Source organism: Psammomys obesus, unplaced genomic scaffold (assembly GCF_907164565.1).
Source record: "Psammomys obesus unplaced genomic scaffold, mPsaObe1.curated_primary_1811, whole genome shotgun sequence".
Taxonomy (NCBI): domain Eukaryota; kingdom Metazoa; phylum Chordata; class Mammalia; order Rodentia; family Muridae; genus Psammomys; species Psammomys obesus.
In genome coordinates, this window is record NW_026591086.1 from 11,792,664 (window position 1) to 11,816,925 (window position 24,262).

At 40.9% G+C, this 24,262-nt stretch overlaps 1 protein-coding gene across 2 annotated transcripts; it reads left to right on the forward strand.

Annotated features, from left to right (window-relative positions):
- The first annotated feature begins 331 nt into the window (after window positions 1-331).
- On the forward strand, window positions 332-23,289 carry Esd (esterase D). Of its 2 annotated transcripts, none has more exons than XM_055609733.1 (9): window positions 332-449; window positions 6,283-6,357; window positions 9,123-9,211; window positions 11,893-11,991; window positions 12,774-12,898; window positions 16,610-16,729; window positions 18,223-18,321; window positions 18,940-19,107; window positions 23,071-23,289. In XM_055609733.1, exons 2-9 carry the CDS (start codon window positions 6,290-6,292, stop codon window positions 23,149-23,151), a joined length of 849 nt encoding a protein of 282 aa, XP_055465708.1. In that variant the 5' UTR covers window positions 332-449; window positions 6,283-6,289; the 3' UTR covers window positions 23,152-23,289. The 2 variants fall into 2 exon arrangements, with proteins under 2 accessions (XP_055465708.1, XP_055465707.1); XM_055609732.1 differs by lacking the exon at window positions 332-449 and adding an exon at window positions 1,968-2,035.
- Window positions 23,290-24,262: the final 973 nt, after the last annotated feature.

The following is a 24,262-nucleotide window of genomic DNA, read 5'->3' on the forward strand; positions in this document are numbered from 1 at the left end:
CCTGCAATAGAATCGTCCGACTACTTGAGCTTGTATTTCCCAGCCTTCGAAATCATAATGAGTAATTTTTTGTTATGTTCCCAGCCAGTGTCTAAAGTTTTTGGAAAGCTAAAGCAATTTCCATTTCCACAGTTTTTGAGTCGATTTGGATCTTTATCATTCTCATTGCATTCCGTTGCTGCTTACAGCTCACAGTGGTTTACACTGAGAAACCGCGTATTTACGGTCACATGGGTCAGCAGTTCTCAGCCTGTGGGCTGCAACCCAACAACCCGTCACAGGGTTACCTAGATCACTGAAAAGCACAGATATTTCCGCCACAGTTCGTAACTGCAAAACTACACTCATGAAGTAGCAGCAAAAATAACTTTATGCGTGGGGGTCACCACAACACGAGCAGCTGTGTTAAAGGGTCGTAGCATTAGGAAGGCTGAGAATTGCGACTATAGGTAAGTTTGGACATGTTTGTTTTTTTTTTTTTATCACAAATCGCTTACTTTACTTTCACACTGAACTATATATACTATTAATATTCTTGAAAGCAGAAGTTTTGGTCTAGTATAATTTCATGCTGACTGAAAGAAACTGTCATGGTGATTATTACTATCTCGTATGAATACAAGAGCCCTTTAGGGAAATTAGTCTGAACCTCAAAGAGATCAACTTACTAAACTGAGCACTCTTTGTTCAATAATTTGTTCAAGCATTTAACAATTAGAAAGAACTTGCAGACTTGGGCATTCTTTTATTGTTTTGGTTGTGAAACTCAGTTTGAAAATAATTAATCCCAGCACTGGGGATTAAACAGACGCAGGTGGATTTCTGAGTTCAAAGCCAGCCTGGTCTACATTGTGAGAGTACCAGGCTAGCCAGAGTTACATTTAAGACCCTGTCAACAACAACAACAATAATAATTCAGCTTAATGTTCTCTCCAAATAACATTCTTTTATTAAGCATTAAACAAGTACACAATTCCGAGGCACATGACTCAGAAAAGCAATGTTCTCTTTGGCGGCTCATCCACACGTAGGGCCTATTCCATAGTGGTCAGTTCACCTACTTGTTATTTCAGCGAGACTAGCCTCATAATTTGCCGGTCCCTCGGCAAAATTAAAATGTAAAGCCTCTGTACGCAGAGCAGGCTCTGAGTTCTTTTGACAGACCATTCCATTGTTAAACGCACAGGTTGCATGCTCACTGAGCCAGGCAAACTCTCAGATTCTAGATAGCATTCACAACCTAGCAGCCTAAATACTGCAACCTGTTTTGTTTAATTTTCTGAACAAAGTACACTCGCCGGTTAAACTGGATGGAGTTGAGATCTGCTGTAAATGATTAACCAGCAACTCAAACAGTTCAACTTCTATTGAGGGAAGAAAGGAGAAAAAATGGACATTGATGGAGCTACTACGTGTCCTCCCCAGAGAAGCACCAACTCAAAGCAGGTGCACTGAAGACTTGGAATGGGGGTGGGAATTTGAGATCTTGCTCAGGTTTCTGAACGACTGCAGAGTTACACATAAGCCCTTTCCACAAGTTAACTGGGGGGAGGCCAGCTGCTGTAGGAGAGCGTCTGGAAGCATCTGAGGCGCGCTGCAGAGGTCTAGAGGTCCAGTGTCATGACGAATGCACTCTTGGCTGACCCCGACACACTCAGTAAACAGAGGAGCCCGCGAAAAGGCTCTCGGGATTGGCCTTGTAGAGGAGGAGCAGGGCCCAGAGAGGGCAGGGACTCGAGTAGGGCGTATCCCCAGGGCAGGACCGCAGGGTGAGTGCGCGCCGTGAGGGCGGGGCCTCGGGATGGAACCAGCCCCCGAGGGTGGGCTAGGGAGGAGAGAAGGGGAGGGCCTTGAGAGCGGGGCCCATAGAAAGCATGGGGGGGCGGACCTGGAGGGCGGAGCTTCTGCGCAGGGCCCGCCCTGGAGGGTGGAGCCGGGCGGCTGGCGTGGGCGGGGCCAGAGGGCGGGGCTCCTGGCGGACATGTTAAAGCTCCACCCTTCTGTTCTGGAGTGTTCGGAGCTGCCAGTCACCGAGGTAAGATGGGGGAAGGGGCGAGCCCCAGGCATCCTCCACCGCCGGGGTCTGAGGCTGCCGTGCGCCGAAGCCTAGACCAGCGGGGAGGGATGATGGGGACGGCGCGGGAGCGGTGACGATCCCCGCGCCGTCCCGCCGAAGCAGGGCGGGCCTCGTTCCGCGAAGCCTGCTAATCGCATTAACTTCGGGGAGCTGGAAACTGTGTGACCTGGGGCGCCAGGCTCGCTGGGAGGCTCGGGTTGGTGGAGTGCCCTCTGGTGCGAGCGTTTCTCCAAGCATTGCCGAACGGAGAACGCTTTCGATCCCGGAACCCAGCCTGGGCCGCTGGCGACCCCACTAGGACTTAAGCCTGAGGCGCCATCGGCAGCGCTGGCACCTGGAGCTGGAGCCCGGTGATAACAGTTCTGGTGTATGCTGTCCTCAGTTGGTCAGAAAGATGGCATTTACTGTTTGTGAAAATTAATTCAATTTACTACCACCTTTGTGTAGGCCATGTAAGGCCTAAAGATGAGCCATTAATAGGCATCCATTGAGAAATGAAATGATTGAAAATCCACGCTTCTATAATGGTACTGTTTGTAGTAGCAGGACATACTAGAAAGAATGTAGACTAAGTTTTTAGTAAGCTATTAGTTATATATGATTGTCAGGATGATTGTGGGTTTTTGAATGTTGAGACACTGTGTAGTTCTGGCCTAGAACTCACTTTGTAGACCAGCTGGTCTCGAACACAGAGATCCGCCTCCCACTGCCTCTGGAGTGCTCAAATTAAAGGGATGCACCACCAAGCCAAACTTGATAGTGGGAATTCTTAAAGTTCAACTCTGAGACATTGCAGGTGTAAGTTAAGCTTTACAGGCAAGGGCCTGGAAACGGAAGACAGTGAAAAAGAAAGTTGCCTGAAGGTGAACGACCTGACTTTAATTTTAAACGTCTTGAGTCTTACTAGCTAGCGACAGAAGGACCTAGCAATTCTGGCACTAATGCGTAACATAAATTAGTAATATTGAAAGGCAGGTTTAGATTTTTCAATCCGGAAAATGTAGTTGAAATTTAGGGAATGTGAGTTGCGGGGGGAGCATATGATGAGAGCTAGGAAAGGGGTACAGGTGGGGGGTGGTTATGGGTGAAACAGAGTTTTTGGCAAGGAGAGGAGGCTTTGAGTAAAGAAATGGTAGTCCGTGCTGTGAGAGTGTGCCCTCCCCAAAGCAGCAAAAGTGCATGTTCATTGTCAAAGGGTTTTCACCAAACCCTAACTAAGCCTTGTGGCAAATAGATACAGTCAATACATTGCTTAACCACTAGGATAGGTCCTGAGAAATATATTATTAAGAGAGTTCATTCTTGTGTGAGCACCCCAAAATGAGCCTATGCAAGTCTACATTGAGTATGAATGTGTACAATGTATAGGATATGTTAGGCAATTCTAACCCAACGGTAACTGCTTGTGTATCTACACATAAAGAAGGGGCATTGAAATATGGTATAAAACATTTTTTTTAAAAAAAGAGAAAGAGAGGGAGAGAGAGAGAATGCTTACTGTAACTGCCTCTTCCAGGTCTGAAGTCAGTAAGTAAGCTATGGTGTGAGTCAGTCAGGGAATATAAGGCACCCTGAAAGCTTAGGATATGCTTATAGATTTCACAAACAAGCTACGCTAAACTTATTTTAAAATGTTATTCAAAAATAAATCGGCTTTCGCATAATTTAACTTTTTTAGCTTACAAACTTTGTAGTTTTTAGAACTGTTCAACATTACACAGTTATGCAAAATTTCTTACTTGTCAGGGTTTTTTCTGTTTTTGATGTTCACAAACTTTTTAGTAAAAACTAAGACGAAATCACGCAGTAGGCAGCGCTGACTGCACTGTATCCATACGGTCAACATTACTGTCTCCTGCTTCCATATTTCCTCCCGCTGGAAGATCATTAGGGTCCTACACATACCGCAGTGGCTGTGCCTTCTCCCAGAATGCCTCCTGTAGTAAGTGCCTGCAGGAGGCTCTTTTTAGGAACTGGGGAGGAGTAGGTGACTTGCCTCTTTTCCCTTCTCATCCTAACTTTAATTAATAAGTGACTGGTGCCCCATGGGTATGCCTCTCTCTTAATAAAAACCATTTGGTGTTAGGTCTCATGTTTTTAGAGTAGTTAAGGAGCTTTTTGAGCTTTGCAAATGGTTCTGTTAAGTCTTTCGCTGAGTATTATGTCCCCTCTACAGCTATGTGTGTATGCGTCCTTGGCTATCTCTGTGCTGACTGTGTCTGTGTTAAGGTAGATCAGGGGGCTGAGGTGAAATGGCTTTTGTCCCATCAGCTGCAGTTCCCACATCAACACTCACCTGCCTCCAAAGAGTGTCTCTGTTGAAAATACCTAAGTGTGAATAACCTCTGGGTAGCCTGGGCTGTGGTAAAACATGTCCTGATTATGATCAGTTTCTTCTTTTGAGATCCACTGCCCTTTGGTGCAGACAGAAAAAAAAAAAAAAAAAAAAAGTAGCAAATGGATAGGTAAATTTAAATTTCACTGTTTGTGACTCAGTTAAAAATGATAGTAATGTGGTTTAAAACTGTTACTTTTCACCTAGAAAAGTTTTATAAAAAATATAACTGCATAGTATAGTATATCATATCTTGTTTACTTGATTTAAATTGAATTTATAAGACAAATAATAGAAAATTTTAAGCTTTTCTTTCGGGGTAGGGACATTTTACCAAGTTTTTTTTTTTTTTTTAAAGGATTTTAACCATGTTTCTTCCAGCCAAATGAAAAGTTCACATTTAGAACTAAGCAACAAAGAGCAGAGGAGATAGAATAATTGTGGTTTATTCAGATAAGTAAGTAACATTTTAAAATGATACAAAAAACATCAAGCTTTTTTTTTTTAACTTTCTCGAGGTATGGAAGAAGTTAAAAAAATTACTCATCAGTTGTTCAAATAACAGTAATTATTAAGTGTTTCTTAGGTACCAGATATGTGCTTGGTGTACCATGTTTTAAGGAAGCAGATGTAATTTCTGCTAGGCTTAATTAAGGAAGCAAGAGTTCATTGTGGAATAAATTGTATTCCTTGGTCTCATTCATATGTGTATAAAATGTATATGCCGTCTGCATCTGTAATGTTAAATGTTTTAGGAACATGAATGAGAGTAACTGAAATTTACTGTGATGGAATACTTTGTCATTTGAGAATTAGTGTTTCATAGGTTAAAAACCAAGCTATGTATGAACCAACAATACTTTCTCTGTGTGTAAGTACCCGAATCCTATAGAATTGGTCCGTCTGGAGTATGTTATAGTAAAAGGGAAAACCAGAGTGTTCCACGATCCTCTAGGCAGCAAGACCACACAGCCGCCAAGAGTAGCATCTCCGAGGTCAGCTCACCAAAGTTCAAATCACAGGACTAAGTACCCAGGTCTAAAGACAGAACTGAAATCACTCTCATTTAGAATTGTACAAAGGCCTTTCCGAAATTCGCTTTAAGCTGGTGGCACACTTCTAAGAGGAGCCTGGACTAGCACCCGGTTACGTCACTGAGGAGACCAGCAGAGCAGTGAAACCCGTGCCTGCTGCCTGTCATTTTATTTTATATTTTATCGTGTATGGAAACCGTGCTTCTGGGAAGGGAAGGGAGGAAATCTTCCTATTGAGTGATACACGTCAGAATCAGTTCATTTCTTTTCTGAATAATAGGTATTTATGATTAAAAAAAATGTTTTTCCATGCATTTTCTGTTGAAAGGTAATATATTTATATATGTTTAAATGTGTCTTCATATGAAAACCCAAATAGGCTCATTGCAGAGAAAAGAAATTAATTGCCAGGCTTCAAATTTTCCTGACAACAAAAGCTATTCCTTTAGTTCACAACTGGCAGGCTGACGTTTGCCTGTTGACTTGTTTGAAAGAAATGTTGATCAAACAAAAATCTTGCAAAACCTTATAGGACGAGTAACTGATGTGGATATAAGATGCCCACGGTGATGTAAGTGTCCAGTAATTTCCTAAATTAATCAGCAACCTAAGGTCTGTCTGGAAAGAATGTGAGATAGTCCAGAACAGGAACAGAAACAGACCTCACTGAGGATAGATACACCGAAGTCCTGGCCTTCTCTAGAAACAAGTGTGGGTTGGCTACATGTGAGTGTGAGAACTGTTGTGGTTAGATAGCTGATCCGAGAACAGCTTTCTGTTAGGGTTTCAGGAATTAAAATGCCTTTCGAATCACCGGGCTTCGTCTTCATCCACAGGAGGAGAATGGCACTGAAACAAGTTTCCAGCAACCGGTGCTTTGGAGGGCTGCAGAAGGTGTTCGAGCATGACAGGTGAAGGATCGTAGATACTGCTCATTCCAGTTTATTATCTTTATTATCAACAAAAATTTCCCTCATAACCCTGCTCCCCCCCCCCCCCCCCACTGTCTATCTGACAATTTCAGCAAACGTGTTCCTGGATTGGGATTGGTGCTGTGAGATAAAGGGGAGACTGCAGACTGTCCTCAAGCTTTGGCTTGATGGTCTTCTAAATTTTTCTGGAAAACCATCTAAAAATTCAGAGAACATCTTCCATATGGGTCTTCTAGTATAACAAACCTAGACTTGACTAAATTAGCAGCATAGCAGGCATATTTGCCTCCTGAAATCTGCCTAATAGGTCATTGGGTACATGCATTAAATACACGCGCACACACACACACACACACACACACACACACACACACACAAGAAAGAGGAGACAAAAAAGCAGAGGACAGGAGCTGAGAACAATATTTTAAACACAAAAATGCACATAGTCATATAGTAACTTAGAGAAGCTAAGTTACTAAAAGCTAAGTCACTAAAACTAAATTCTAACCTGAGAAGTGACATAATTTATGTAAACTCCTAAGAAGTACGGACAATACAGCAAAGATAAAAATGGATGGACCTGAGGGGCAGGATGATTAATTGAAAGTTTATTTTCAGAGAGTTATAAAAATCAGAGAGCTCTCAGATTGTCTCAATGTGCTCTATAGTCACATTGCTGCTTTCCCAGCTCTGGCCAAAGACTGAAGGTTTCCTGTCCACGGAAGGTAGACATTTTGTATTGGGGAATTCCAGACACAATTAGTGGAAGATAAAACAATGCAAGCAGATACAAGAAGAGCTGGCCCACTGAATTTTTCCCAGCGGATTCCAAAATCCGACAGGTCAGGCTTTTCTTGGGAATTTGACTGCTCTGGGAGAGCAGATGTGGCCATGGAGACCTTTTAATAAAACTATCTAGCTAGACCTCAGCAGTAGGAGAGTGATAACAGACTCACAAGGTATACTGTTGTGAACCATACATTCAGTGTTTCACTGTGAACTATTAGTAAATGACCAGAGATGTCTAGATATTTGAGTAAGGTCCCCAGTGGGAAAGGTGATGCTTGGGAGAGAATGAAAAGGGAAAGGCGCTAGGGGAGTAGACTGCAGAACAGTAGGACAGAAGGTTCGGATGTCACAGGCATGAGAGGATTACCAACTTCAAACCCTAGTGGACAGGGCCATTAAAAATACCCAGAAATCAAAATTTGATAGCAGAGCTGACAGAGCACAACTGAATTTTCTAGAAAATAGTATATGGCAAAAATAGTAAATAAGAAAATAGGAAGACCAGTCTAAGAAGTGAGACAGCTGTGCTAAGGAGTTTGAAAACTAAAATTGTGTTGATGCAAAGAATAAAGAAATAATTCTAGGGCTGACAGGATGGCTCAGTAGGTAAGGCATTTGCCTTCAAGTTTCATGACCTGACTACTTTGGTCCTCATTTCTTAGTCACTGTTCAATTTCTATGAGGAGACACCAAGACCAAGGCAATTCTTAGAAAAGAAAGCATTGAACTGGGGGCGTGCTGAGAGTTCGGGAAGTTTAGTCCATCCTCATCGTGGTGGGGAAGGGAGCATGGCAGCAGGCAGGTACATGCTGGAGGAGAAGCTGAGAGCTACCTCCTGATCCACAGGCACAGAGAGAGCTGGGCTTAGTGTGGGCTTTTTAAAAGTCCACCCCCAGTGAAACGCCTTCTCAACATCACCCCTCTTAGTCCTTTCAAATAGTGGCACTCCCTTGTGACCAAGCCTTCCAATTATGAGCCAGTGGGGCCATTCTTCTTCAAACCACCACACCCCAGGACCCATGTGGTGAAAGGAGGGGACTGACCCACAAGCTATCCTGACCACTACACACGTACCAAGGTGTGTATACCCACACACATACACCGTCACAATAAATCCACAAATAAATGTTTAAGGGTGAATTCTAGAATTCTTAAACCGAACAGTTTCAGTGGTCAGATGGAAAGAGTTAACCAGCACAGTGGATGAAAACACCAACAACGCTCTGAAGGAGCAGAGCATTGGGAACAAAGAGAACTTGTCAACACTTAGAGGGGAAAATGGATTAAGATTGTTTGAAGGTACAGGTTAGCTCATGAGCTATACCAGAATCAAGGAGACAGTGGCGGTGCCTTAAATTCTGAAGGATGAGCCTGCGCCTGGCCACACGTCGCGTGTGGAGTGGACAAAAATGTTTTTCATGTATCTCCATTGCTCTTTGCTGGAAGCAGCTGGGGGGCATGCCTCCCAGAGTGAGGGGCTGGAGTGGAGCTGAAGACAGGGATCAGGAAGCAAGGTGATTACCTGCAATCGAAGTAGCTCTGGTGAAATATTAGTGGTGACAGAGGGTGTGGTGCTTTTCAGTGCCCAGAAGCAAACACAGAACTGAAAAGCCATGTTTTAGGAATTCAGTTTTTATAAAAGATGCTTTGGTATGTCATATCTCATTAGAAATAAGGACTTTTTAATAGAAGTGTTTCATTGAGGATTCCATTGATTTTCTTTTTTTAACTCAGGCTGGGAAATAGATCAGCATTGACTGGTTTTAGGTTTTGTTTGTTTGTTTTTAAGGAGTAAAATATATTTCTAAAATGTTGGCACTTACTGTGAATGTTAAATCACATTTTAAAAAATTCTTTTCTGTATAGTCTTCCTTTTTACAAAATGCTAAATTACTTAGCTTCTGTCCTGACGAAGGAAGGGCATTAATACTTTTTTGTGCTTGTTAAAATTACAGTGCTGAGCTGAAATGTAAAATGAGATTTGCTGTCTACCTACCGCCACAGGCAGAGAGTGGAAAGTGTCCTGCACTCTACTGGTTGTCCGGTACGCATTTTCCTTTTGAATTTCATAAAGGAATTTAGGCTTACCTTTTTATTGTGACCTACTTACATACTTTTTGAGTCATTTACAAAAAACTTCAGATGGGGCTAGAGAGATGGCGCAGTGGCTTAGAGCATATACTACTGTAGTAGAAGACTCAAGGTGGGCTTCTAGAATCTACATCAAGCAGCTTGCAACTTCCTGTAACTACAGATCCAAGGCTCTAACACCATCTGCTAGAATCTGAGGGGAAAGGTACCTGTACTCACACATGCACACACATATACACATAACTAAAAAAACAATAAAATAAATACTGTTTTTAAATTTTAAAAGGCCATCATACTCCATTATGTAACTATCTTGAGCATAACTTCAGATTTAAGAGAATTCCATTTTAATTTCCTATTCAATTAGACCAAGTAACTTAGCTGGTAATGTAAAGTTCAGTATTCAGTGATAAGAAGTTGGAAAATTTATACATAATTTGTACCTGCCCAAGCATTTCTGGAAGACTTTAGCAGTCCAACAGAATAGTATTAGGTGGGACTGAAACACAGAGATGCATGCATTAGACACTACAGACAAGAAACTTCCTGGGTGTGTTCTGAATGCTGAACTTCCTAAGGCTTCCCTGCAGCAGCTTAAGGAGTCCAAAGACTCCTTAAGTCACACAGTGCTTCTTAACCCGAGATTAATATTCCTAATCAGATGGTAGCATAGCTGGTGAGAGCAAGGATGCACAGGAGTAGTTCTGAGCCCCTAAGTTTACTTCTCTTTCATAAAATATGAGCACAGCAAACATACAGAGAGAGTGACAGCAAATGTCACGGATGCTATTTTGTTTTTTGTTTCCATAAAATTACTTTTTATATTAACAAACTCCTACCCAGGCATCCATCAAGGAGAATACCCTAATGCCTGTGTGAAAAGGAAAGTAAACATTTTAGTTTAAAATTTAAGTGGAAATTTTATTTTAACACATGAAAAAGGAGCATTTCCACATTAGTTTCTTTCACTGTGATCAAACAGCATGACTAGAGGCAACCCATAGAAGGAAGAGTTTATCAGGGCTTACAGTTCAAAGAGGCCGAGTCTATCATGGCAGGGAAGCATGGCTGTAAGAACAGCGTGATGTAATGGCAGGAATCTGTTCACATCCTCAACTGGAAGCATGAAGCAGATCAAACTGGAAGCAGAGTGAGTCTGTATATTCTCAAAACCAGTGGCATCCTTCCCCTAGTAAGTAGCTCTTAGACCTTTCCAAAGGTGGGGGCTCTCTGCAGACACCACGGCCAGCATAGTGTTGATCTGGGGGAAGCAAGAAGGGAATTCAGGCTGCTAAGCAAATCTGTTCTCAACCTTCTGGGTGGAAAACATGTACATCTCTCCCTTTGAAGAGACAATACTCTGTGATTAATATTCCTGGTTCTCCTAGTGCTTATCTGTGAGCACAAGGACCTCCATGCCTCCCGTACCCAGACAGCTCCATTACCTGGGGACTAAGTGTTCAAATGCTTGAGCCTATTGGGGACATTTCTCATTCAAACCACCAAAGATTTTGATTTTCTTAAAAGTATGTTAGACATGCCAACAACAATAGTAATAAAATTAGATACTTGGCTAGAAAGCATGCTAATTATGCAGCTAAAGATATCTTTTTTCATTAATTAAATTAATTTATTTACATTACATCCCTGTAGGAAGTTCCCCTCCCTCCTCTCCTCTCAGCTCCTCCTTCTCTCCTTCCCTCTCCTCTCCCTGTACCCCATCCCTTTCTTCTCAGAAAATGGGAGTCATGGGTACCAGCTCATCTTGTCATATCAATTAGGACAGGGCCCATCTTCTATTGAGGCTAGATAAGGTACCTTAGAAATCATTTAATTCACAGAAGACAGGCCCAGAGAAGCTAAGTACTGTCCAAGGTCACAGTTTTCTGAATCAGCCTAGACCTAGGCTTTTCCTGCTGCTTGTACTGAGCTAGTAAAATCTTATCCCTTGCTGAGAGACTATTAGCCCAGGTTAGAATTGAAAGCTAACAGTGTTTACACTGAGCTTTGTGAGTGTAAATACAGTTCCTGTTTGTTTACATCAGTGACAGGACAACTGCCTTAGTGAGATGCTGAAGCCAGACTTCGAAATTAAGTCCTGATTGCTTGAATCCTCACTCTGACCAAGGTACCATTTACAGGACATTACATGTGGTCATATATGATCTGCTTATGAGGAGGAGGCAGGCAGTTCCGTCTCTAACTTTCAAATGAAAGAGTGGAGGCATAGTAAGGATCTTGTGCGAAGCCAAATCTGTAGGTCCCAAGAGCCTTCAGCTATCAACTTTAATGTTACTTGTAACTTCGTGCCTTATTAATTTAGTACTGGTCATGATTTAGTCTCTGTTCTGTTGTGGGATAATAACTGTAAATGTTTCATAGTTAATTTATAGCATATGCGTTACAGTAAGCTTCATTGTTGCTAGTACTCAGATATTTAGCAATGACGTTTGGAAAAGGGCTGCCGGGTTGGGTCCAGCTCAAGTGTCATTGCTACTTCACTTTTGTCTACTCTTAAATCAGTCTTAGGTACCTAATGATACTACTGAACTAGCTGATTTCCTGTATGATAAAATATTTAAGCTTGTAGAATATTCACAGGGTAATTTAACATAACAACCTTTTTATCTTCAGGTTTAACTTGCACAGAACAAAATTTCATTTCAAAGTCTGGCTATCAGCAAGCTGCCTCAGAACATGGCCTTGTTGTCATTGCTCCGGATACCAGCCCCCGTAAGTGTTCTCGCTCACATGCTTCATAAACATCTAAGTCTTTAAGTCTACATCATACATAAAATGTGTATGATAAATACCCACTATACAACTCCTCTCAAGTTTTTTTGTTACTATCTTTTGGTCATCCAAGCAACAGCATGACTTTGAAATATTATGATATTGGCTGTAGATTGGGGCTGTAGATTGGATAAAATAACTCCAAAGAACAGTAGGAGACATTTTCAGATTGACATCTATCTCCTCAAGGTCGTAATGATGAAGAGAATCAAAGAAGTGTTGGTAGTCCGGGAGGGTTGTCAGGGAAAACCTTGCAAAACAGTCCTGGAAAGTAAAGAGCATCTGAGCTGCTTGTGACAGAATAAGGGTGCATACTTTCAGAATATGTAGGGGGAAGTTCAAGCTAAGGTAGCTTACCTTGGAATCGTCTGGTTGGAAGGTCATTCCCTCTCACCTCATTGGCCAGAACAAGCGGCGTGTACCATTCAAGATAAAAGGGCCCAGAAAGGTAAATCCCATGCTGTGACTCTAAAAGTAGCAGATAGTTCACAGTGTTTCACAGAAGCTGCACTCTGTGTAGACTTACGTGTTCAGCTCCCTGTGTGTGCTGGGTATTGTTATTTCACTATGCAGCCTAGGCTGACAGGCTGACTGACGAATACCCTATCTCAGCCTCCCAAGCACAGACACTGTGGGTGGGTGCCACTATAACCAACTAAAACTATGTTACTCACCATGGGGAATTACTGTGGAATAGGTGAAAGTATAACCTTCCTTGCTAGGTGGCTGCAGTATTAAAGGAGAAGATGACAGCTGGGACTTCGGCACTGGTGCTGGCTTTTACGTGAATGCCACTGAAGATCCCTGGAAAACTAACTACAGAATGTACTCTTATGTAACAGAGGAGGTAATTTAATTTGTCTTGTGATTATTAACTGATGATCACTGAGAGTTTGGTTTTAGATACAAAGCCCTTCCAGACCTGAGAATTTTAGTGTAGGAATTGACACTGGGAAACCAGTTTTAATTTGGGGAAGATTCAAGGCCTGATAATAAAATAGTTGCTGCAGTTTTAGGTTAATAGTAATGTGGATTCAGGGATTTTTATAGTTAAATTCAGATCCATGCACACTTTGCAGGTTATCTAGAAGATAGCACATGAAACAGCCTTTCAGGTCCTGGAGCTGGTTCAGTCCTGTATCTTATGTAGGAGCAAGGGCTTGACTAGAAAGGGGAAGTGGCAAAGCATGACTTTGTATTTACATTTCCCTGGATTTTCTCACATAGATCATAAAAACTCAGAAACAAAGAAACAAAGTTGAATCAGATATAGTTTGTGGTGAGTTATTTGTTGTTTTTGGTGATGGGGTCAGACCCACGAGCTTGTGATGTGTAGGCAAAAACTTTACCACTGAGGTATGTGCCAGCACCACACCCATAGTGTTTATACACTAGACAGCAATTACGTTTTTTGTTTATTTATTATAAATATTTGTTTTTTATGTTAATTATGTTGGTATCTCTTTTTCCTGTTAGCATATATTCATTGTACATTATACTAGGTTTCAGAATTTTCATACAAGTAATAACCTCCACATATAACCCCTTAATTCTCCATTCCCTTATTGCTGGTTATTCCCCCTATCAGACATGTGCAACCTGTAGCATATGGCCACATGCATTCTAGAATTGATGTGAATACAGCCCAACACAAAACAGTAAACTCACTTAAAACGTGTGTATCTCTTTTTCTTAGTTGTGCCTTTCTTAAGTGTGAACAACACCATTTGCATTTGGACACCCTACTTGATTCTTTCATGTCATAGAGACATAAATGATTTTTTTGTATCTATATAGAATCTAGGATCCACGAATGAGAGAAAACGTGAATTATTTGTCTAACTTAATTTGCTTAACATGTTATTCCATAATGCAGCTATCTCCCTGTTCTTGCAAATGACATAATTCCATTCTTCATGGCTGAATACAATTCCATATATATGCACCACATTTTTGTTTCATATTCTTCTGTTGATGGACTTGTAGGTTGATACCATAACTTAGGTATTGTGACTAGTGCTGAAGGAGACATTGATGTGCAGTTGTCTCTGATGAATTGACTACTCAGTGGGGCCCAGGTTCAGATTCAGGTTGTCAGGCTTAGAGACAAGTGCCTTTACCCTCTCTATGCACTTTTTTATTAAAAAGGAACAATCAGTTCCTGCCTTTTTATTATTCATTTCTTGATCCACTTTTATAGCAGGGTTTATTCTTTACTGTAGCCTTAGGAATGTGTTTATTTGTCTTCCGTACATAGGATTCCTTCTTGTATCCTTTGTAGTGTTGGCCTAGTAGTTATGAATCTTTTAATTGTTTATCATGGAGGTTTTTGCTTTAATTATGAAGGATAGTTTGGCTGGGTATATTAATCTTAGCTGACTATTATTTTGGTTCTTACAATATATTACTCCATTTTCTCACAAGTTTCAGGGGTTTGGTTGAGAAGTAATTTATCTCATCTTCTGTTCCTAATGTTATGTCTGCCATAAACTTTATCTATTCTGCAGGTGAGGCTTTCTACTAAATTTTTATTTAATCAAGATCTTTTCATTTTAAAATTTCAGCTGGATTTTGATTTAGTAGTTTTCCTTCTATGGAATTCCTCTATCATATCCTATATTGACTTACTTGTTTCATTTATTTATTCATATTATTTTAAAATTCATTTAGTTTGTCTTCTCTTGATTTCAGTAAACATTCTTACAGTTGTCCTCATTAATTCTGAGACTCGGCATAATTCACTCTGATTGGAATCCACCTGTGTGAAATTGTTTGGGATTTTAAATTTTGTTTTGTTTTGCTTTTCAGGCATCATACTGCCTTGACTTCGTGTTTCTAGTATTTCTGCATATTGGGACTTGTGTACCTGTGGTTACGTCACTGGTTAGATTATAGTCTTTGATTGAAAGGTTCAAGTTGGACAATGTTGTAGTAGGATCGGGGCATCTCTCCTCTACAGTAGATTGAGGATGTTGTTTTGTGGTTAAACCCTTAGTCCATGTGCTCAGGACACCAGGCATAATTACTGTTCACTGCAGAAGCAACTACAAATGCTAAGTGGGCCCACTGTGCAAATGGAGTTGGTCATCTCTTTAATTTTTGTATTTGAGTGGCAAAGAAACAAAGGTAGTGTGGGAGAATTTAGGATTAAAGCTAGGACTGCACAGGAAATAGGCTAAGGAAGTATATGGGTTAGTGTTTGAGCAAAGGAGAAGGAAATGAGGAGGGAAAAGTAGAAGGAAGGAAGTACTGGGATGTGGCTAAGATCCCACAGGGTTTAAAGATGGTTAAAACTGTGGGTGCTACAGTTAAAAAGAGGAGAAGAGAGGGAAATAGGAGTGAGATGGGACATTTATGGATGGTGCATAGGAAAAATATATTAGACTAGGACAGGTGCAGAAATAAATGGAACACAGATCGTAAAACTGCTTAAACAATGGAAAAGCTAACACAAGACAATTTAGGAATGTTTATGTGCAAAAGAGAAAATGTTTAAAATGTAAAAACAAAGTCAAATCGCCTTTTTAAATGTAGCATGCATGGATCAGTAGTTCTTTCTTGGTGGGATGGTTTTGAGTTCCTGCCCTACCTGTAATGTTTCCTGTGACTTACTGTAGTAGTGGGGGAAGGGCAATTTGCATATCCAGTTCAGAGCTGTAAAACTAGATTTGTGAGTTTTCCTTCTCTCAGTGGAATCCAAACAAATACAGTTTGGGTTGAGTTTCTTCTCTTTAGAGCCAGCAGCCCTCTGCATGGAATGTTAGTTTGAGGGTGACATCCACTCAATATTCCTCCTATGCTGGGCGGGTCACATTTCCTCTTGCTATTGACCTTTTCCCTTGGAAGCTTTTGTCTTAAGGCCCTGCTGCCTTTGGCTGCGTGTACGTCCACAGTCTCTATGTACGTTCAGATCATAATATTTATCATCCTATTTAATATCATCCTATTAAAGTCAGCTGTATTTTTCAGAATTATTCTAATTTTAATAATTTCATAATCTTCCACGTACTTCTTACATTTTCCTAATGTAAAGACATCTGTATCTTGAAAACTCTTTTTATCGTAACAAATGTTATTGTTACCGTCTGGCATAATTTTCCTCCCTAAAGTCCTCGTTCCTTAAAACATCGTAGAGCCCAGTAAGATCACTTGCTGTCAAGCCTGCAGACGTGAGTTCTATCCGCAAAACAACCTGGAAGGAGAGAGCTGGGCCACCACAAGTTTCCTGTGAACTCCAGGGTGGTGCACAGCGCACACGCGTGTGGGACGCACACTGAATAAATAAATATCAGGGCGGGGGTGGAGCCTAGGGTTCCTCTGCAACATCTTCTTAACTTTATCCACTGCTTTAAGAAACATCTGCACACATAGTTTTCAGTGACATGAGTAACCATTGTCTACCTGGGGGCATATTTTTTTAGTCCTCACCAGTTCAAGCCACTGTACAACTGTACTCATGAAGTAGTGATTATTTTTGCCACTATGAGATGTAACTTTGGAAAAGTCTGACTTATTTCCCCCAAGATCTTTTATCATGTTCTCAATTTTTTTTTTCTAGCTTCCACAACTCATAAATGCCAATTTCCCAGTGGACCCACAGAGGATGTCTATTTTTGGTCATTCCATGGGAGGCCATGGAGCTCTGATTTGTGCTTTGAAAAATCCTGGAAAATACAAAGTAAGATAATGCCAGCTTCATTGATAAAAACACTTCTGAGGACAACAGGATTTCACAGACTGAAATTTTGAAGTAGCCTTAGAATTGAGAGTGAAGCATTTCTAGGGTTGGGGGTTTCAGGTTGGCAGACCTCATTAAACCTGACCACAGGACACATTCTGTAAGATGGTTCTCACTGGCCTGATAGAAATTCTAGAAAAATAAAGCTTATCTTTTCCATTGCTCTTTACTTTTGAGCATATTTTTCCTCAGGAATGTTAGTCTTGGTTAATGTTATTATATGGCACTATCAGTATATCATTTATGTATTTTTGTTAAATAAATTTTTTAAATAAATTTCTGTAATGTTGACTTTGATTGCCTGTAGTGGCAATTGCCTGTAAAATTTTAAGAATTTTATATTCCTTGTGACCTGACAAATAGTTGAAATGTAACTTGGTTGAAAAACACCTCTCAGTATCCCTCATCTCCATCCCCTGCTTTAGTTAAGGCTTTGTAGATTTTCTTTGCTTTTAACGGGCCAAGATTAAAAGCCCACAACAGCTTTTAATCTGTGTAATGGTGAATTCAGCAACTGAAATGAAGTGTGCTTAAGAGAGGGGATGCACGTTGAAAACACAGGCTGTTTGGCATCTGGAGGTTCGATCTGCTTCCTTTCCTTTAAACTGCGGTCATTTCCGGCACGCTGCTGAGATACACAGATGGTGCTCAGAGCAGTTACATTACACAACACTAAAACATAAGGGTTTAGTTTTCCAGTATTTTTGGTTGTTGTTTTCTGGACAGGGTTTCTCTGTGTAGTCTTGACGGTCCTGGACTCACTTTGTAGTCTAGGCTGGCCTCAAACTCACATAGATCCACCTGACTCTGCCTCCCTGAGTGCTGGGATTACAGGTGTGGGCCACCGAACCCAGCTGGTTTTCCAATTTTTTCACAGTGAGTCAGTGAATTTCTTGTCTAACGTAGAAAAGGTGAACTGAATTTTTTTATGAACTTAGTTTTTTTTTTTTTTTTTTTGTCTTTTAATAATGCAAGTAGCTATGAGAACTGCACACAGTGAGAATTCTAAAGCTGAGAAATGCACTATTGTCCCATTATTCTGTTCTAACAAGCAACATTGTTAGAACGGAAAGCTGTGCTGGAAATGACTGCATTGCGGTAGTCCTTGCTTCTATGGTACTCTTTAAGAGAAATGCCTCATTTAGTGACAGTTTCTCTAAGGAAGATGTCAGTGTGTAGATCATTTCAGATTAATTCTCAGTGGAAAAAAGAGTAGAAAGCCTGAGCACAAACCTTTGTTTTTTCTTACGGTTGACTTTTCATGCATTAGAAACTTTGATTTGTGAGTTTTTGAAACAGATTATACAAAGCTGTAGTCTGAAGAGGCCACAGTTGTGGCGTTTTTGTGTTAAGGCAGAGTTGCAAGTTACAAACATCTGTATTTGATTTAGCAAAATTTAACTTTTTTTTTTAATTTCCTTTTGTCTCTGAAGTCTGTGTCAGCGTTTGCTCCAATTTGCAACCCAGTGCTCTGTCCTTGGGGCAAAAAAGCTTTTAATGGCTATTTGGGACCGGATGAAAGTAAATGGAAGGTAGGTGATGGACCACTGTTCCTGTACCATTTTAAGTTTTCGGGTTTGTTATACATTCATACATACACAAACGTAATCACATATGTTGACTGTTATGTGGTTACTCCTCCATTCCCATGGGTTCTACATCTGTAGACTGAACCCAAAGATACTTTCATTTCAGTCACATTCGCAGTTAACATGTGCAGACCTCGTTGTCTTTGTTCTCTGCTACTACCTCCACGCTGTAGCAGGTACCAGGAGTAGTCTAGGGGAGGACATCTGGGGTTATATGAAAACAGCTCTATTTTATGTAAGGTACTTAAGCTTTGCAGGTGTTGAGATCTCGGAGAGGGTTCCAAAACCAATCCTCAGACTCCCAGGGACAACTATTTGTTAGTGGCCTTGGTTTGTAGCCGTTGTGAATCCTGGCAGTTGTCCTGAAGCTACTTTTTCTGCTGCTTATTGCCTTTATATTTCCGATATACCATTATTTCTAAGCTAGTTTTAAACTTTTTAATTGGGTGTCTGACTGACTTAACACTAAAAGCTAAAATAATTTTAAGTTTATCTAGTACAGTATATCCTGGAAAATACCACTCTGGACACTTAGGTTTTCATTGTTTCTTCTTTTTACAGGCATATGATGCAACTTGTCTCGTGAAGTCCTATTCGGGGTCCCAGATTGACATATTAATTGATCAAGGAAAAGATGACGAGTTTCTCTCAAGTGGGCAGTTGCTCCCTGATAACTTCATAGCTGCCTGCACAGAAAAGAAAATCCCTGTTGTTTTTAGGCTACAAGAGGCAAGTATTAGGAAACCTTAGCTTGATCTAAATAACACTTTAAAAAAAGCAAGATTATATACAATTCTTTTAACTTTATTTTAGATACTTAAAATATAGGGTAACGCTGACAGTAAGAGTTTTTAATTACATTAGGGTACCTGAGGTGAAATTCGTGATGCCTAAGGCCAAATATGATTTAAATAAGAAAGCTTTTAGCAGTAAGATATAAGAGCAGTTTTGTTCCTCATCAGGCTGTACAAAGCAAGACATTCAAGGCTTGAATGGTGCTTAGTCTCCAGATGACTGGGTTTGTCTTTGCTTACAGACATACCATTACTCTACAACATGGACTCCCACGGCCTCTGAGACTGAACATTGTCTGGTCTCACAAGCACATGCCTTTATTGCTTCACTTTGCTGATGTGCTGCTTATCATCCTTGTGCTGTGAGGGTGAATCGCAGTTGGCTGGCACACTCCCTCCAAATACTTCTGACAGCCCACTGTCCACCTTTCTGTGCTGCTCTCGTTTAGCAGTCTTACTTTTATTTTTTAAAAACACTCATAAGGTTCAGAACATAACGGAAACAGAACATTCACTTCAAGGTGAAAAATGAACACTGAAAATCATAAATGATCATGATATAAAACTGTATTTGTTGGAGTTTAAAGGTAATGTGTCAGACCTGTCTACCTAAAGTATAACTCTGACGATAAGTGCTCAGATAAGATCTGGCCAGCGTGCAGTGTGGTCCGCTCTTCGCACCGTGCTCTTATAGCATTAGCTCATTGGCAGTCTTCATACGAGCAATTGTGGCCATTCCTTTTCTGCGCTTCCGTTTTATAGACATGTCACCCTTAGAGAATAGTTCTAAGTTTCTTACCTGGGGTCATACTCTGTGGTGGAACCAGTACTGTTATGCAAGACCATGACCACAATTGCTGTCCTGTCATCTTCCTAGACTTTCTAGGCAATGCACCACACTTCTGAAGAGCAAGGGGATGAATAAGAGCTCAAGGGGAAACCGGGCATAGCGTGCTACCTCTCTAGCTTATACGGGATTAGATATATATAAATTTCCCTCTATATTACGTCTGTGTATGTGTGTATTCCATCCTTAAGTAATTATTTTAGGTTAATTTCAACATTTCCCATCATAATTGCATTTAGTTTAATAGCCAACCTGAGAAACCCCAATTCTAGTTTGGTTATAATTTTGGCACTGTATCTAACTGCATCGACTATAGCTGTAAACTGTAATCATAATTTCTTCAGATGACCTGCACTTTTGGCATTGGCATTTAGGTGTTTTGTCTGCTTCCCCTAAGGCTGGTCCAGGAAATGTTGATTTTTCTGTAGAGCTGCTGCCCCAGGAAAGTCTGAAAATATCTCAAGTTTGTTAAAAACAACAGCTTATAGTTAGAAGATGGATGACATTGTTAGAGATGGAAAAAATCATAAATCAGTGTATTAATATCTAAAATGCCTGCCTGTAAGCCATGTCCTGGTGAAATGAGTTTGGCTCTCTTGGGAGGAGCCAAGATAGAATAGTAAATTCTTCTAAAAACATAGGAACTTATTAAAATCACCAATCACAGTCTTGAAATGAGGCACAATCTCTTTGTTCATTTCCTTCCAGCAAAGGAAGGAAGTGTCACTGCACAGGCTGAAGCCGATCTCATTAGGTGTGCTATAACTGAATCCACAGCTGAGCAGACACTGCTGAGCGGCGGCTGCAAAGGCCGCATTTGACCTTAGAGTCCCTCAGGTCTGAGAGGGAGTTTATTGGTTAGGGTATTGTTGTTCTTGTTGTTTGGTTTTTTTTTCTTTTGTTTGTTGTTGTTTTTTTGGTTTGATTATTTTGAGGTATTTTTTGCTATTTTTTTAATCACTGGCTTCATCATCTGATAACTATCTCCATATGAAATAGGCGTTATGAAAGTTAAGCTGAAAAAACAGATTTTATTTAAAAAGAAAGACAGATGTGACTACAGTCTGTGCCTGCTTTACTTGCCTTCATTGTCTATCCGTCATGTCAGATGGTCTCAATTTATATTCGTGCCTTGTCAGTTGTCAAAAAAGACTGCTTGAGAAGATAGGACTAGCTCATGAGGATATTTACTTATTTTGAATAGTTTTTACTCTGGGGCTCAGTGGCCTCTAAATTGAAAAAAAAAAAAGAGCACTATGCAGCAGAACTCTGGCAGTGTGTAGAGATTCTGACTCTGCAAAAGTAGGGCCTTAGCTGTCCTGGTTTTAGTTACCAGGAGAAAAGTCCAGTGGCCCGATACTGAGGAAACATCTGGAAAGTTTATTCTGGGAAAAGAGAAAAAGGGAACACTAGCTTCCCTGCTCAAGTCTCAGGGCCATTTTGGAAATTCGGGGCTGTCTTGACCCCCGTGTGTGAGGTCATTTTCTGCACCTAGACTCTGTGGCTGTTACGTAAGCAAATGAAGGTCTCTCAACAGTGTTCTTCACAAACTCAAGGTTCAACTCTAGTTGGGCCTAGAAAAGCTTATGAAAGCACTGCCCTTCTGGAGCACTACTCCTGTCTAAGAGTTGACGGAGACTAGAAGAATGTGTTTACAGTCCCACAGCCAGCCTTTCCCCATGGAGCATTTTTCCATGTAAAGTTTGGAGTAGCAGAGAAAAGGTCTGTCCTTCAAGTGTCGCTAAATATAGGTAATGCCCAGGCTGCATAGCAAACCACACTGACTAATTAGTCCAAGAATGTAGCGAGGGAAGCTCACTTAGTAAGACTGAGAACCAGACCCTGAACCCTGTCCAGGAGAGCACACTTGGCTCTGCTTGTCTACCTTCAGCAGAATGCTAGTAGCTCAGCGTGGTCTCTTGCCTTTTTGATATTTTAAAAACTCCTTCATGGAGTATTACAACTCCCTGGCAGGCAGCAGCCACATGTCTAATCATTGAGCGGTGGCAAACCAAGTAATTCCAGGCTCTTGATCATGAGACCCCTCCCATCTGATGTACTTCTACACTTGAACACAAGTTATTCTCAAGTTACTGGGCTTTGTCCACACTGGAACTTATTTCCTGCCGAATCCAGGGTGGGTTGCGTCTCTGTCCCCTCTAACAGTGGCTTTCAGTGATGGGGTAGATTCAGCTCTGTCTCAGCTTGGCACATCACGTTTTTCTTCTGCTTCCCCCACTTGATGGAGGGGTCAATGAAGCCATTCTTCTCAAGTCAGGATAGGATATGGGATGTAGGGGACTCTTTCATTCCTTCCACTCTCTCAGGGGTGGGGGTGCATGTGCTTGTGAAGGCCAACAGTGGACGTCAGGTGTCATTCCTCAGATACTGTCACCTTTAAAGAAAGAAAAAAAAGACAAGAAGATAAGCTCCTGGGGCCAGCCAGCAAGTCCCAGGGATTCACTTCCCTCACACTACAATTATAGTGCAGCCACCACACACTTCCCCTCCCCCTACCCCCTGTTGTGGTTGTAGGGATTGAACTCAGGTCCTCATGATGGAAAAGCAAGCACTTTACCAACTGAGCCACCTCCCCGTACCAGGGTTAGAATTCTTACTTTCGACGTGTGATGTCAGTGGTTGACTTCTTAAACAGTGTTAAAGCCTTTAGGCGTCTTTGTGTTCTCTCTCCATGTGGTCACATGTACTTTCTTTGCCTTTTAGAGGTTGATATTATTTTTTATGTCAGGCATGCTGCTGCTAAGAATTAGCATGTCTTGCCCATGTTTCTAACCTGATTCTGCGTCGTCTTGTCAGTGTGGCCCCATGTCTCCTTTGCACATTTCATTGATGGATTATTGCCCCTCTTTAATGTTTGATTTCCCTTCATAATTTTTACTGCTTTTTAAATAGATGACAACCTTGATTTTGATTAAACCTTACTTAAAAGACGTGGACCATGTGCAAGCATATTAAATGGCAGGGGAGTTCAAGTGAATCCTAACAGAGACATTTAATAATGGAGGATCAATGTCTTCTTTTGTTGTCTAGGGTTATGATCATAGCTACTACTTCATCGCGACCTTCATCGCTGACCACATCAGGCATCATGCAAAATACCTGAATGCATGAAAAGCTTCAGACAAGAGAATCTCATCAGGATTATAAAAGTTGAAATAATCAGAATTGCTGAGTAAAAGATTTTGCATTCTCTCAAAAGATCATCCTCCTGCAGCTGAATCACTTTTCTGAATAAATGTATCAAACTTTCTGGTTTAAGTAGTTATTTTGCCAGTATTTACATAGGAGTTTATTGCTTGACAGTTTTTCTGAGTCATTTGGAAATCCCTGTTAAATCCCCTCAAGTCATAGACTGTGAATACAGTTCTCTTGGAGTTGTGTGTCAGAGGACCTAAAGGTAATTCAGCACAACTTTCTCATTCCTCCAGACGTTAGGTCATGGTCTCTCCACACTGTTCGTTTTTCTCTCCTGTCTATCAAGGATTTGATTTTTAGAAGGCATTTGATAACCAGTCATTAACGGGGCAGGGAAAAGGTCCCAGAAGACTTGAGTAAACGCACATCATCACACAGCTGTCTGCGGTAGACTTCCTCAGCTGAAGTCCAGTTTCTTCTTCAATGTTGAGCTGAATGCATTCTTCAATATGGGTTTGGGTTTTTTTGAGTCTCTCAAGATTATATAATATAAAGACCCAACCTGAAAATATAAGACTAGTAAACTATACACTACTCTAAGCAAATACTTTATCTTAGCTATATGGAGTTTAACTTGGTGAGCTCACAGAGAAAAGCCACTAGACTCTGAAAATACCCACACTGCTCCCTGAAGAACTTAACAGATAAGTTTTTTTGAAACCTAATATGGACCTGGGTTTGATTCCCAGCACCAACATAATGGCTGATCTCCAAGAGCATAAGGCATAATCATACATCATAAAATGATAGAAAAAATTTAAATTTTAGCTGGGCGTGGTGGTACATGCCTTTAATGCCAGCACTCAGGAAGGCAGAGATAGGCAGATCACTGAGTTCCACAAAGTGAGTCCAGGACAGCCAAGGCTACACAGAAACAGTCTCAAAAAAAACAAGAAAAAGAAACCAGACACAGAGCCTGGATTGCCTCGAGTTGTTCTGTTAACACAAAGGTTCTGTCCTATCTTAGTTTGCTTTTTCTTGTGTTTTAGGATTAAGCACCATGACCAAAAGAAACTTGAGGAAATGG

Excerpts from the sequence above, each read along its gene's own strand:
- Esd (XM_055609733.1), top strand. The coding sequence starts at position 6,290 with ATGGCACTGAAACAAGTTTCCAGCAACCGGTGCTTTGGAGGGCTGCAG. Across the intron at positions 11,992-12,773 it reads TGCTCCGGATACCAGCCCCC|GTGGCTGCAGTATTAAAGGA; the intron begins GTAAGTGTTCTC and ends CTTCCTTGCTAG. Across the intron at positions 18,322-18,939 it reads CGGATGAAAGTAAATGGAAG|GCATATGATGCAACTTGTCT; the intron begins GTAGGTGATGGA and ends TTCTTTTTACAG.